The sequence below is a fragment of the Poecilia latipinna genome, unplaced genomic scaffold (genome assembly GCF_001443285.1).
Source record: "Poecilia latipinna isolate Pla-1442-1.1 unplaced genomic scaffold, P_latipinna-1.0 Scaffold559, whole genome shotgun sequence".
Taxonomy (NCBI): Eukaryota; Metazoa; Chordata; class Actinopteri; order Cyprinodontiformes; family Poeciliidae; genus Poecilia; species Poecilia latipinna.
Window position 1 is genome coordinate 39370 of NW_015113175.1, and position 15568 is coordinate 54937.

The 15568-nt window shown below is 39.3% G+C and overlaps 2 protein-coding genes across 7 annotated transcripts in view; both read left to right on the forward strand.

Annotated features, from left to right (window-relative positions):
- The first annotated feature begins 1638 nt into the window (after nt 1-1638).
- srsf5a (serine and arginine rich splicing factor 5a) lies at nt 1639-7373 on the forward strand. Of its 3 annotated transcripts, XM_015041600.1 has the most exons (9): nt 1692-1804; nt 2993-3132; nt 3223-3293; nt 3482-3616; nt 4357-4426; nt 5832-5905; nt 5988-6092; nt 6181-6411; nt 6460-7373. In XM_015041600.1, exons 2-9 carry the CDS (start codon nt 3004-3006, stop codon nt 6560-6562), a joined length of 918 nt encoding a protein of 305 aa, XP_014897086.1. In that variant the 5' UTR covers nt 1692-1804; nt 2993-3003; the 3' UTR covers nt 6563-7373. The 3 variants fall into 3 exon arrangements, with proteins under 3 accessions (XP_014897087.1, XP_014897086.1, XP_014897085.1); XM_015041601.1 differs by having other exon boundaries at nt 1639-1766; nt 6181-7373; XM_015041599.1 differs by having other exon boundaries at nt 1694-1804; nt 6181-7373.
- Nucleotides 7374-9710: 2337 nt separating this feature from the next.
- pacs2 (phosphofurin acidic cluster sorting protein 2) overlaps nt 9711-15568 on the forward strand; it is a 69986-nt gene continuing 64128 nt past the window's right edge. For all 4 annotated transcript variants that reach the window (XM_015041590.1, XM_015041591.1, XM_015041593.1 and 1 more), the window contains exon 1: nt 9711-9949. In XM_015041590.1, coding sequence (XP_014897076.1) covers nt 9831-9949 — 119 coding nt within the window. In that variant the 5' untranslated portion in view covers nt 9711-9830. The remainder of the gene's footprint in view (nt 9950-15568) is intronic.

Sequence of the window (15568 nt, forward strand, 5' to 3'; positions counted from 1 at the left end):
CTCCCCTAGTTTCTTGAAATATCACACCTAATTTAAACTGAGCATGTTTAACATGATTCATTTTTCTCACTTGACATGACGTGTCTTAATTCAATATGATTCCTGTGTCGGCCTCCTACTCTTCCCGGTATCTGCAGACGTAGTAGTGGCATCGATCCCTCGTCGCCATGATCGCGATCTCGTGTATTTACAGAAAATTTCCGTAAAGTTTATTTTTCTGTCGCATGAACGGCAGAAAGATGGGAAGAGAATAAACGGTCACGTGTTTCATCATTCCAATCATAATTGGCCTCTAAGGCATGAGAGCAGACGAACATAAACGACTGCGGTGTTCTGCATCCGGCTTGCGTCGGTTTTGTCCTCGTCGGCGTAAGATTGCATGATCTGAATCACTTTTCCTGGCCGTGCTGTTTTGTTGTGCTGCGTCGCTGAACGATCGCCCCTCTCTCAGGAAGGAAATCACATGGTTTCTAGTACGACTGACTGAATCCCACAGGGAACGGGCTTAAAAGTGCAGATCAATCATTGAACTTCTTCGTGCTGCTGAGTAAGCTGTATCCTCGTTTTTACGGAAATGCTTTTGTCTTATTTCTTTTTTCCCCCCCACCAGTTTATTGTGTTGCAACCTTCAATATATTATTTTTTTTTTGTGTGTGAAATTGTACAGTGGTTCAGTATTAAATCCTGGAATCTCTTTCGACACAGCAGGCCAGAGAGGTGTTGGAGTTTTATTTTTATCATTATTATTTTATTTGATTGTGTCTATCAAAAAATTGTATTTCCTTCTCCTAACTCCATAAATCCCCAAAATGATGGTAATTCTAGAATAAAGAGATTGATTGCAACTAGATCTTGTCTTTATTTTTGTCAAATAAGACATTGCAAACATTGGATTAGCAGATATGTTAAAGCAAGTAATATATTTTAACTACATAGACACATTTCATATGCAACCATATGCAACCTTCTTTCATGGCTGACCATTGTATGGAGCATCTCTATTCAAAAATCATTAGTTAATTAAAGACGTTTGTTTTAGATCACACAGTATAAGTAAGCATGGAGTTGCTCATTAAGAATCATATTTTTGTATGTATGTAACAAATTCTATTAAGTCATTTTTGTCTCTCCTTACATTATCCATTTTGTAATATAGTGTATTTTTGGCCACCACGCTGTTTTTAAAAAATGCCTATTTATTTATTTATTTGCGTTTTAGATTATTATTAATAAAGTAATTGATGTAAATTAGTCCTATTTTATGTCCCGAAGACCAGTAATAATAGCTTTCTTATAATCTAGTTTCTTATTATATTATTATATTCTATTTACTATTAAAATGCGGCGTATAGCTATATATAAAATGTATTTATTAATTTATGTTTCTATATATTTATAAACCAGGACAAGAACAACATGTTTCACAGAATACGCCCAGATGGGTTGCCAAGTAGTAGTTTACATCCCTCTTTATTCAGAAAGCTTAGTTGCGGTTATTTATTTTCTTTCTGGCATCCACATAACATTCTTGTTTGTTTGTTTTTGTTCTGTTAATCTGTTTTTCTGTTCTTTCTGAAATACTATCGCCGATTATGTTACAACGGTAAACCATAGTGCAAAGGTTCTCAACTAGAGGTGCTCGAAAGTGCATTTACCAGAAACCTGGCAACCTAAAGGCAACCCATGGTCTTTCCTCCTCTGCGGACTCATTCGCCATTTTGATCCAGTTTTTCTGGGTGACCTACATTCGGTTAACAACCTGCAACGTAAGCAACACTTCAATTTTTCTCGGCAAGAAAAATAGGTAAGCATGCCTGAAATATTACGTTAATTGATTTCAACATATTTTCATGTGTTTAACGAGGTCGCTGTAACGTTATTTCTACTGTCAACAGCGACTGTTTTCGTGTCTAACGTTAGCTCTCCTCGGCTAACTGAAAGCGACCTCGAGGCGAGTTAAAAAAAGAAAGCGAAGAGCAATTTTTGCTAGAAAACCTAAGATAAATTAGTTCTAAAAAAACGGAAGCGTTGAAGCATACTGTACATAATTTTTTTTTACCTGTTACGTTTAGTTTTTTAGGCGACAGTAAATTTATTAACGCATTGCGCAGTAACAGGGTTTTTTGCAGTGTTTGCGAAGGTCTGACGGCTGGTGCAGGCCCGAAATCCTTCTGTGCGATCCTTTACCATAAATGGGTAAAATTGTTTACACTTCTATTTTACTTTTATATTAGCGGAACCAACAAAATAATGTTTATATCTGCGCTACTTTCTTTACGTTTTGACTTGCAGTAAGTGTTAAATTTTATTTTTAAACCGGTTAGTCGCTCAGAAGTGAAACGGTTTTGACCAACACGAGGACTCCTTGAACGGTTTTCATGGTTTTTGACTCAGAAGCTTTAAATAAACCTGATTAAAGCTGAAAAACAATTATTCAGAACGTAGTTATGTTTTACTTTAAAATTAAACTCAAACATACTTTATTGATCCCAAAGGGAAATTAAATATCAAAGATATGTAAATATTGCGATATTTATGTGAGTAAAATACCGTGGAGGAAAGATTTACTTTTCAATTGGTACTTTTTTTGTATTGTCTAATAAATTTGCATAAAATAATTGGGATGATCAAATTAACCACAGTTGGATCAAAGCACAATTTTGATTTGTAGTATTCCACTTGTAGTTTTGGCTTTATTGTTTGTCTTTTGAATTTTAAAACAACAATGCCGTATGAAGAGAGATGTGTGCTACCACTTTAACTTCTAAGCTGTGTGGGAGGAGACTCAAAGGAGGAAATAACTTGTTGTTTGCTTGGGAGTTCTTTCACCAAGATGATGATTAATTTATGTTCCTGGAAAAGGGGTAAACGGTATCTACAGTCAGTGTAAGACACAACAATAACAAGAAGTTCTTGTTATATTTTCCACACGTAAAAGATTGTATTATCTCGCCGTTTTCCCTTGTTTGACAATTTGCTTATCTCTTTGCAGCAAGGAGCAACATGAGCAGCAGCAGTCGCGTCTTCATCGGCCACTTGAGCACACATGCGAGAGAGAGGGACGTGGAGAAGTTTTTCAAGGGATATGGACACATAAGAGAGATCAACTTGAAAAACGGATTTGGATTTGTGGTCAGTGTGACACGTCCTTTCGGTACATTTTGATTTTGCTCTGGTTTACTCTTCAGCTTAAGGGAAATAATGCTCTCCCGTTCTTGTCAGGAATTTGATGACCACAGAGACGCCGACGACGCCGTGTATGAGCTGAACGGGAAAGAATTGTGCAGTGAAAGGTAAACGGTTTTCTCGGTAAAGGATTTCCCTGTTTTGCCACCTGTTTACTAGCGCAGGGTCATCTGAGCAGCTGCCAAGCAGTTAAAGTTATCTGCTCCATGAGTCAGCAGGTTTTTCCCTCTTTTTTTTTTTTTATACGCTTGCGTGGCCTTCCGCTTTAATCCGTTGTTTACACGTTCTTCCTCAGGGTCACCATTGAGCACGCCCGCTCCAGGAGAGGTCGAGGAGGCGGTGCCCCGGGAATGGGACGTTTTGGCGGCGGCGGCGGTGGTGGCGGCGGCGGCGGCGGCGGCTATCGCCAATCCCGCAATACCAGAGCCAGGTAGATGAGACTGGGGTCGCCATTTTGTTTCATAAAAGTCAAAGATGATCGTTTTCTATCTCAGTTCAAACCACCATTTCAAACCAGACCGTATGATCTGGCCTCTAAAAATAAGTCACTCGTGTATGACTGAAAATATTAATCGTGATGAATTGATTATTGAAATATTAGTTTGATTAATCTTTAACTGGACTGTGCATTGTGTATATAATTCACCAAAGGAATTCTGTTGTTGCATCTTAGGGAACAAAATGTTTATTTTCTTATTTAAATAAAATGTTTATTTTCTAAATAAAAAAGGAATTGAATTGTTAATATGCATCTTTTAAAGTATATTTTTTTAAATATTGTGCAAAAAATGCTTAAGAATTTAAAAGATAAATCCGCAGAAAGTGCCAATTCTTTTTAATCGATTAATCAGTTTCTAAAATCATAATTAAGTGCAGGACTGTAAAACCGAGCAAATGTATATTTTCCAGACCAGCTTGCTTAAAAATGTGGCACATTCAAAGCCTTTTGGCTTTATGGACTGGAATAGGTTGTAAACGACAGCCTGTTTTTCCACATCTGACACCAGTGCAAATATTGACACAGTTCTTAGATAGACATAAAACACACACACAGAGAAGTGAATGAATGAATTGAACAGAAAATTGTGCTGAAAACCAAGAAGGCTGCTGTTTGACATAGAAGTGTGTGTGTTTTTAGTTCTAAATTCAGTTTTCAACATTTCTCTGCAGATATGGCCCTCCAATGCGAACTGATCACAGGCTAATTGTGGAGAACCTGTCATCCCGGGTCAGCTGGCAGGTATGAGATCACACAATTACATTTACCTCAATTTATTATGACATCTTCTCACGTGATTTAATAGTAAAGTAACAGTTTCTTATTTGGCTATTATATAAGTATTCTGTTAAACATCTACACATTTCTGTTAAATTGGCAAATGTTTTTCTTTTTTTCTTTCTTTTTTTTTTTTTCTTTTTAGTGTATCATTTACTAGATCACATTTTCTCCAAAAATCATATTACTTTTGTTTTAGTATTTTACAAAAAAAAAAAATATATCATTTTTAATAAGCAGCTCCTGTGGTATGGTTTCCTGTTTTGTATATCAGAGGTAACTAGACATCCTCCACTTGGGGGGTCAGAAGTATGTAGCGCCCTCTGCTGGTTGTTTTTTTTCTGAATAGTGTCCATCTGGTGCCTTTCCTTACACGCAGTTGCTGCCGGTCTAAAGTCTTGGCTGGTCCCCCGTAGCGGTGAAAGTGGTCTAGCGCAGGATACGGTAGCCTTAGGAGGGCCGTAGCCACAGTCTGGAGGTTCTGTGGGCTGGCGTTCCCGGCTGCAGGAACCCCCACGCCCCCCTCAAATCCACGGCCTCCCACAGTCTCTGTTGGGGCTCTTTCTGTGGCTGGTGGAGCTGGGGGGGTGTTGAGTCGGGCACACATCACACCCCCCTACTTTCTCTCTGGTGGTTCCTTACTTGAGGAGGCCGGATGCTGATGCAAGGCTGAGAGCATTTCTCGAGGGCGTTTCTCAAGGGCTTAACACTGCATTGGTTCCCATTTGCTATTTGGACAAGTGGCTCTATGGTATTATCTACCTTGGTTTGGAGCGGTAAGTAGCATAAAACTCATGTGATTGGGTTTTTTATTATTATTATTCTTTTTGATAGCGGGAGGTAGAAGGGTGGAGATTTAGTCTCGAAAGGGAATCTTGTAAACAGTTGACCCCCTTTTTTAAAGTCATTTGGTAAATGTAAAAAAAAAGTCCCAACTTTTACTTAAAAAAAAAAAAGAAAAGTAAAAGAAATTAGACATTTTTATCTTAAATTCCATACACAATCTGTTTATCCCACAAACTTCTACACAAATTTGACTTACAAATTCCTCAAAAGTTTTGCCTGTTTTCTGTAAAGTGTTTCACTGTAAGGCTTAATGTGGTCTTTAAATTAACAAGTTGAAAGCAGTAAATTTTAGTTTCTGTAGCAGAAAAGGGCAAAACCTGTCCTGAGATGATTTTTATGGCTCTCTTGTTTACACGCCCTCTAGAATAGGATCTGATACAGATGTGTTTAGAAATGGGTTACTCATGTTTCTGTTTGATGTTTTTATTTTTTGGTAATTTCTTAAGTTCCAGGTTCGAGAAGGCTCTCTGTGACGCTTCGTGTCTAATTCCCTTACTAAGTCAGTGTTGTACTCTTGAAATAGGACCTTAAAGACCTGATGAGAAAGGCAGGTGAAGTTACCTTTGTGGACGCACACAGACCCACTAAAAATGAAGGGTGAGTTAAGTTGTTTCACTTTTTTTGTTGTTGTTGTTATTATGTCTAAACTATGTATGACTCACTATTGGTTTGAATGCAGGGTGGTTGAGTTTGCATCTCGTTACGATATGAAGAACGCCATCTCCAAACTTGATGGAACAGAGCTGAATGGGCGCAAGCTGAAGATGTTTGAGGACAGCAGGAGGTGAGACACCTTTTTTTTTTTTTTTTAATTCTAAGGTGAAAATGTGGCCGTCGTTACATAATCATTGTCGTTTCCGTTCCACCAACAGGAGCCGTTCTCGCAGCTACTCTCGCTCCAGAAGCCGCTCCAGGAGCAGATCCAGAAGCCGCTCCAGGAGCCGTTCCAGGAGCCAGAGCCGCAGCCGCAGCCGCTCCAGGAGCCGCTCCAGATCTCCCAGCCGCACCCCAGAGAAGAAGACGTCTGGAGGGAGCAAGCCTGCGGCTAATTCCCCATCCAAGTCCAAATCTCGCTCCAAGTCTCGCTCCAAATCCCGCTCCAAGTCTCGCTCTAAATCCCGCTCTAAATCCCGCTCCAAATCTCGCTCTAAGTCCCGCTCTCCGGCTCCCGCTGAAAACGGCAAGGCTCGCTCCAGATCCCGCTCCCGATCTCGCTCGCGTTCCCGCTCCGCCTCAGCAGACAGCAAACACTAAGATGGTTGCAGCTGCAAGTCATAGGACGGATTCAGAGTAGTTTTCCTGACGAGCCTCGCCTGGCGGCTCGTGTTTGTTTTTACTGAAGGGGAGAGAAGAACCTTTACGTGGGGTCTCTTTGAAGGGAGGAAAAAAAACATTTGTATAAATTTTGCTTTTTTTTTTTGAGTGCTTTTTAGTTTTCAATTTTCTTCGACTTGAGTGAAATTATTGTAAACAAAATTTAAACAATTGATTCTTCTGACCCCTTTATATGAGTGGCGATACCCATTATCTGCTTACTGTCACTCACTGGATTTACTTTTATTTCCCAATCTTTGTGGGAATACCATCGATTCCCTGTTGAGAATATAAAGGTATAGATTTGGTCTTAAACGTCGATCATTCTTCTGATGAGGCATCTATCCGTGTTTGAAATTCAGTCATTTGATATTTGAACATGAGAGCAGTTCAGCTGAGGGATTTAGATTTTTTTTGTGTGGCTATCTGGAATTGAATTTTCCTAAGGGTCTTACTTTAGTCAGTGTTTTCACTGATGTCTTTACGTTTTCTTCTGGGAATCGGGAGTCTGACACAAGTTTGCTTGTAAATGTTGCATATTTAGATGCTGATGAATCTATATATTGTAATTTTTCTTTGTTTACTATGTGTGTTTAAACAAAATGCACACAATGTTTGCATTTTCAACTCAAGTCTTTCATTAACTGTGAAATTTATCAATCCCTCTGTCCAACACTTATTGTGGAGTACAAATGTAAACTAAGTTCACTTTCTTTTTGCTTTGTTATAAAAATATTAAACTTCAGTGTACTAAAAAAAAAGTCTTTGGCTTCATATTGTCACATTTTCACTCAAAAATATATCCTAATTCAAAAAACAAAATCTCACTGAAGATTATATAAATATAACATATTTATTTTATAAATATAAACATTTATAATATAAATATTTATATTTATCCCAGCCAATCACTGATTCAAGGACTTTTAATGTTTTAGGAAATGACCTCTGGTGATACAAAATACAAAAAAGTAAAGTTTCTATATATTTTTTTCTCAGGAGATGTTTGTGTTTTCTTATTGCAAATCTGAGATAAATATCGCTTTAGCCGCTCTGAAGGGAAGCTCAGTCGGTCATTGAAAATAACCTGAAAAGTAACCAGACTGGGTAAGTAATGCCAACACTGCCAGCGAATAATCTACTGAAGGAAAATTTAGATCTAAAAGTCATTTCTAAATGTGGGAACAAAATGTTCTGACTCATATTGGAAAGACGCACTGAAACTCCACTCAAATGTTCCACACCTAAGAATAAAACTAAACATCCTCCTCTTGCGAGATCTTACATAAATTTATTCTTGTCCTTCATCATTGTACATTAAGTGGCCATTGTTGACAAGCCACGACAATAATCTGTGGATTAATATAGTAACAGCTAATCCGACCAGACATTCTAATCCTGAGAGGGATTATATCCATGTATGAGAACCTGAAAGGTAGTTAGAGCTGAACATATACGATCGAAAATTAAATATTTTAAGGTCAAAAATGATTACTTTTTATTTTCCCAAATTTACTGCAATGATCATGATCACCACAGGGTGGCAGCACTCGCCTGCGTAAATGAGTGAGCAACCTTGACGGCTTTCCAAATGAGCTGTTCTGTTTACACCATCACAAAGTCATTTGAGGCAGGAAATGTTTTTGAAATGAAGAGATTTGGTTGATGAAAACCGATCCAAGTAAACAGAAAAAATAAAGACATAAAAGATAAAACTCTTCTTCCAGGACAATACAGGACATTAGTTTTATCTCAAAACAGTTGCTTTAAATCATGAATGGTGTAAACTAAATAACTATTCTTTAAAAAGTGGTTTGCTTACATATTTTAGTTGTATCTCTAGTGTTTGTTTTTCAGCTTTAGTGTAGAGGGAAGTAATTAATAATTTACAGTAGATATTCAGTGGATGCAGTTATTCATTATATGCAGGTTAATATGACTGTTTATGGCAGGTGGAAATAAGATGGACCAACAAACTGCCACTGCACTGTAGAGGTTACTATTCACTGTTGGGGCAAATGGGACCATTTCTGCATCTCTTCTATCATATATGGTAGTCAAATTGGGGGAAAATACAGTAGAAAATAATAAGGTGTACTGGACGGACATTTTTCAGCAGAATCACTCCTTTTAAGTCCACCCTGTCCTCTGATCCAGAGAGCTTTTACTACCAGCCAGCGCTGCATTTCCCTATAGACAAGTATATGACAGGTGTTTAGTGCTCTGCTTACTTGGAGCAGTGCTTCTGGTATGAACAAATGTTTGACACTACCAGCTTTCTTTAACTATCCATAGGCATATTGTCGCCTGTTTGGTTAGATATTAATCTCACCGGATTTCTCGCCTGTTTCTGACATTTTTATTTCTGACCTGGAAGCCATTTTATGTTGGAGTTTTGAGTGCGAATGCTTGAGATTTCACTACAACCCCAACCTTTTTCCAATATGGTTGTCATATCACATGTATAAAATATAGTGAAAGAGACCCTTGTGCTGCTCTCTTTTTTGTACAGTATTAGACAGCAATTTCCTCTAATTGAACATACAAATAACCTTTTGAGCTACAGAAGATAAGTTATTTCCACTTTGCGGCGCCCATTAAGTTGTGCCACCCTGGGCAGCCAGCCATATTGCCCAAATCAAGTGCTGTTTGCACTCCTATTTATTAGGCTGTGTAGTTATAAAGATCCCTCTAAAAATGTCAGCACCACTTTATTAGTCATCCACATTTCATACAGTGCAATTCTGTATGAAATATGTTCGGTTTTAACATCCAGCAGGCAATTTATTTTGAAGTGTGGGACAGCAGACCAGGTTTTCTTCCTCACATTGCGGTGACAGTCTCGAGCTAAGCCTCTCCCACCACCGCTGCGCACGAGCCACCCGTCATACCCAGGACAGCGTGCCGGGCACAACAAGCTCAGCGGTCGAGCTGCTCAATCCCGCCGCCTTAGTCCCTCCCCGGCTACAGAGGACCCCCCGCCGACCCGCCTGGCTCCGCTCCGTCAGAGAAATGAGTTCGGCGTCCGTCGACCACACGTTATTTACGTGAGCGCGTGACGACAGTTTCTTCGCGGAAACACACACATTATCACTTCACGCACACACACATACACACACACGCAGACAGACGACCAGCGCGCCGGTCTGCTGTTTACCAACCGACCAGCTCGGTGTCAGGACTGTCCCATCCGCTCGTGCCGACAACCATGGCGGAGAGGAGCGGCCGGCTGAGTTTCCCCGGGAGCGGGGCTCTCAACCGACCGGTGCCCATGAACCTGTTCGCAACGTGGGAGATAGACGGATCTTCCCCGAACTGTATCCCGAGGTAAGGCGCTGCATGCATGCCACGGTTCTGTCCTTGATGTGTCTGTTCGTGTCCGTGTGTGTGTGTGTGTTTAAAGTTTAAAGCTCCTGTTTGCAGCGCAGGCTGTGTCATTAGTGAGCGCGCTAACGCTGCAGCCGCAGTGACCCTGCTGTCTCATCGTGCCCACTGGATGCCCATGCAGGCCCTCCTCAGCTGTCTGCAGCACCGAGCTGAGGCGTGTGCAGAGAAAAGGCGTGAATCCCGCTGTGCGGTGGCAGAAAACTCCACAGTGCAGCTGTATGGATTCATAGGTGGGGAATTCTGCAGGCGTCATGGTCAGCCTGTTGGAAAATCATGCATACTACTGCGAGTTTTACTGCTCCAGTTTTGATGCAGTTTACATTCACACGAACCAAAATGCCAAATTAAAGCTCCGAATGTTTTCGTTATGAAGTAGTTGCACCAGTTGTTAACAAAATGCTTCCCACATGGTCTTCTTGTTTTAACCTCCTGCGGTTTTTACTGCATGCCTCAGATCTCGTCACAGATTCACAGCTGAGGTGCTGGAAACAACAGCTCTCCGATTATCTTTGTTTATGTATTCATGCATGAAAACTTTCTGCTCAAACCTATGGCTAAGAGAAGCTTCTGCGGGTTGTCACAGCAAAACTGAGGCGATAAAAGAGAAATCGGTAAAATGATGAGCAGATATGATCGATTCACCTGCCGCACCGTGATTTGCTTCTCAAATCGGGCATATCTAATAAAATGGCAAGTTTTGTTTTCTTGATCAAAGTTGTGCTTCTGATCATATTTCTCAACATACTTGAGAAGTTCATTGTGAAAAATTAGGTTACTATACAAGTAGAACTTTTCATTCATGTTCTTTTCTGTCATCATAAAGCAAAGTAACCCGCATCGTAACTTGTTTATAGTTTGTAAACATATTAACAATGTTCTCTGATCTTATATTTTCGATTTGCCTGTTGAAACCATCTGAATCCTGGAATGGGACATAAATAATTCAACTAATGATGCGTTTATTGCATTAGATCGTTGACGAGCTTGTTATAGCTTTAAATAACCTTACACTCACATAATTAAACTCCATCTACAGCCTTAAAATCAGAGTCAAAACATTATTAGTCAAGGTCAGAACGACCTCCTTCTGTCTGACTTAAGAAAAAAAAGAAGCCTTAATTAATGTGGGAATTTGGGTGTTTTTTTTAAATTATTATTATTTAATTTTTTTCTAAAGTGATGACTCCCTCTTCTTGCCTCCCCCCCAGCCCCCCTTTATCCTCTTAATTTAATGCCTTCAATGGCTGAAACGAGACCAATTCATTTCCAGGAACAGCGTGGCTGTGATATTATTCAGCAGACTGGATGAGCAGATGAAATGCCTCTGTAACTTAAAGACCTGTCGGCTCTCGCTCTCATTTCATCCACCAGGCTGCTTCTGTTAGGCAGCAAACAGTGAGAAGTTGTCCCTGTCGTTGTCTTTTCCCAAAAGGCTGCGGCCTCGTATTGAGTTCTGTCTGTCAGAGTGCAGACAACAGGATCCCAGCTTGTTGACCCAGTGGCACAACAACACTTTGATCCTCAGTCAAACTGGCTTCACTGGTGTTTAAGGTCTTTTCCTGCAAAACTGTTCAGTTTGGATCGTGTCAGGGTGACGCTTATGGCTGTTTTCAGTTTCTAGGCACTAGAGCGCAGGTGTCAAACTCAAGGCCCGGGGTGCCACATTTTTCCCACCGCAGCTTTTCACGTGGCCCTCTAGACTCCAAATTACACCAATAAGTCCCTCCAGTTTTTCCACAAATGTGCAAAATTCACACGAAATGAACAAATCTCCACATTTTTTTCTGATTTTACTGCAAGTTTTCTCAAGATCAGTCTGAAACATGGAGCTTAAGTGACTGTTGCCTCAGCCTTTCTTGATGTCAAGTCCATAATAAAAAGTCACATTTAACATCATACACTAGCACAAATATCACAAAGATTCCTTACAAACATTTCTAAGTTGGCACCACAAAATCTGTCATTTTGACTGCAGAAAAACCACTAAAACAATCTCAAACTCTTGGAGGTATTTGTTTGGTTCCTTCAATACATCCGGGCACAGCCGGCCCTTTAAGAACATTCAGATTTTTGATGGAAATGAGTTCGACGCTCCTGCACTAGAGCGACACAAAACAGTGAGTGATAGTAATTTATTAATTGTTCTTTTTTTAACGCAGCCCCCCCTGAGGGAACGCTTTGTTAAACCATCGGCTTCGAGTCTTTTTACTCCTCCATTTTGACCTTTCACCTCATTCTTCTTCATAAAGTAGCTCACGTTCAGTCAGACTGGATGAGGAGCATATATTGACATCAGGTCTCATGTCTTGTCACAGATTCTTGATTGTATCCGACATCTTTACTTTGACTGGGCCATTCTAACACACGTTCTGACCATGGCTATTTGTAGGATCAGTACACTTGTAAATCCTGTCTTTAACTTTGTTCATCTTCATCTTTGTTGGCGTGTTGCGATTGCAACTGTATAATTTTTTCCCCCGTTGTAAAGTCTTTGAGTCTCTTTGAAAGCATTGTGAGTTTGATTTATTATTATTATTATTATTATTATTATTATTATTATTATATTTTTGCAAATTCACTTTGTACAAACTTGCAGTTTTCACCAGTCATCGCAACTTTGGACCAAATCTGACCAATCACCTTAACGTTTTTTTGTTTTTGTTTTTGTTTTGTTTTTGTTTGTTTGTATTTCCTTCTTTTCTGACCAATCACTGCAACTCGGCTGAATTTTGACCAATCTTAGCCTCCTTCTGATTTAACTTAAGGTTTCTCTTTGTTTCTTGAAAGCCGAACCTGGAAGATGATAAGATGTCATCTTCCAGAAAGGCAACAATTGCACTTGCCTTTCTTTTTTTCTTTTTGTTGGTTTGTTTTTGGAAAAAACATTTTGAGATGTTCTGTAGGTTTTGTTTCTACTGCGTAAACAGTTCAAGTTGACTTTAATGACCAATATGGAGTTCTTATTTCGCACTTTGATGACTCCGCGGGACATGGTTTTATTTGTATTAAGTTTGCTGTTTCAAGAAGCGACTTGAGTTATAAATCCAGTCCTTTTGGGGGATGTTTTTTTATGGGAAAAGTAAACCATCAGAAAAGTCTCAACTTTTTGAAAAAAGTGCCATTTTAGGCTGCAACAATCCCCCCCAAAGAACTTCACAACGTCCTGAACGGACGGGACGCCGTGTTTCATTGTGGCATCTGTCTCTGTTCATCTGTTCGGGGTGATGTGGAGTGTTTGTTTTCCACCACACAAGTGTTTTGCATGTAAAGTTTAAGTTTGGTCTCATGTGACCAGAGCGCCTTCTCCCACATGTTGGTTGTCCGTCTTGGTAGCTTCTCGGATCAGAAGCGCCTAAAGGTAAACGACACGTGTCGTGTTCCTTATTTTTGCAATATGAGAAAACGTGGGAAGTTTTGAATCCTTCTGTACGATGATGAACGACGAGCTCCTTAGTGCAGTGCAGCAAACGATTTTACAGCCTGTAAATTGGTGGGAACACAACTGCTGCTGCTGCTGCAGTTTGACATTTTAATGTGATTTATTCAAACGTGGCGCAATGTTGTGAACATTTTGTATTTTATCCTAAATCATTTTTTCTGGAAGCGACTCAGAACAGGGACGGCATTCTTGGTGCCGTATTTATTTGCTGAAGAGTTGCTTCAAAAATTAAAAGGTTCGACGGGGTTTGATTGTGTTGTTGGAACAGCTGATGAGATAGTTTTCCATCTGTGTTGCACAGAAAACAGAAAAGGAAACAAATAGGTGAACAAAGATAGGATGAATAAAAACTTTGCACTGCGACCTCAAACTTTCATCGTTTACTGAAGTGTTATGTCAAAATTCATTCATTTGGTGGCTTACAAAAATGAGTTTATTTTGATTTGTCTCAAAAATGAACACATTTTTAAATGAAATATAAATCCTTAAAGATAAAAAACAGAACAAAGCCTTCCTACTGCTTATCTTATTACAAGAAAAAACAGACAATTTCCACATTTTTGGGACCATCGTTTTGTTTTCTTTTGTCTTTTTCCCTTCTTGACTTGTGGTCGTCGGGGCCGATCAAAGTCATTTCAAAGGCCACAAATGGCCCCTGGGCCACACTTTGGACACCCCTTTGTTACGTGATAATCCAACACCAAAAAGCTAGAAATTGTAAAGCTGCTCGAGTGCAACATTTGATACTTTCATCCAGTCTGATACAGCTAGATCTATTTTATGAAAGAAAATTGTAACTTTTCGTTTATTGTTTTTTACTATGTCAGATTTATGCTGCAAGTCGACTTATCACACAAACAAAAAAATCCCTCTAAGTTTATGAAAAAACAGTTTCAAGTGGTATCAAAACATCTGCGCCGCACCGCCGGAGTGTCTGGAACAGGATTTGCACGAACATGTCAGTTCTTCGGTAATGAAATCCTCTTTTCTCTGACATTTAGTAAAGTCCCATTAATTTGGATCAGCCAGCTTTCAGTTTAATGATTATGGCTTGTAATGAAACAAAAAGTGTTAAAAATACCTGCAGGCATGAAAAATGAGGGCTCAGTGTGCTTTTTCATCTGTTTCCAGAAACCTTGTCCAGATTGGTATTAATATCCAAACTGATGGGACGTTTGCTGCCGCTTCGCAAATGTTGTAGAGCAACTGCAACCTTTACAACTCCAAGAGCCAACTTCGCTCTCAGTCCACCTAAATTACGCTCGTTTAGAGTCGCAAGTGTTGCTTGACCTTTAAAAAAAAAGAAAAAGACAACTTATAATATATTTCGGATGAATAGCTACTGTAAGAAATATGTCGTTTTGTGAAACAACCACCATTTTATGTTTTAGTTTCAGGTTGTGAAATACAACCTAAAATTGTTGTTTTTTCTGATGAGACTAAAAGTAGCTTTTTATAAACAGAAACCTGTCAGCAGGTAATGAACATACTTTTCATTAAGCCTTCGTTTCTGTATTCAAGATGTGTGTTGTTGGTCTGATGTAATATCAAAATCTAAATTGTAACGTTTTTATTCATTGTAAGCAGAAAATCATCATCATTAACGAAAAGAAAGGCTTAGAAACTGATAGTGTTGAATTAATCTATATAATGCTTTAAGAAGGGCTTTACAATAAATCGATAACGATACATATCGCGATACACACGTGATCAATATCATTAAACAATTTTTCTGGGAGAATATTCAATAATTTCACTGAACTTTGATCCTGAACCGCAGAGCATCCTGGGGAATGTAGGCAGAGGAAACGAATTAGCCGCTCAACCTCTCTCACCCTGGCTAAGCTAAGCATCAACTAACTCGTCCTTTGGTTACCTGGCAACAACCTAATGAGTAACTGGCGCAGCAGCAGTTTCATGTTTCACCACTGTGCCTCAAAACTGCCTAAACATATAAATCCATTTGTTTCCAGATTCCAGATATTTAAAACAGTATTCCAGATATTTAAAACAAACAAACAAAAAAATCAATTATCATCAATATCGACTAATATGAAATGCTGATATCGCGATACGTTTTTCAGCCATATTGTTCAGCCCTGTTTTTCACTTAGTTACTG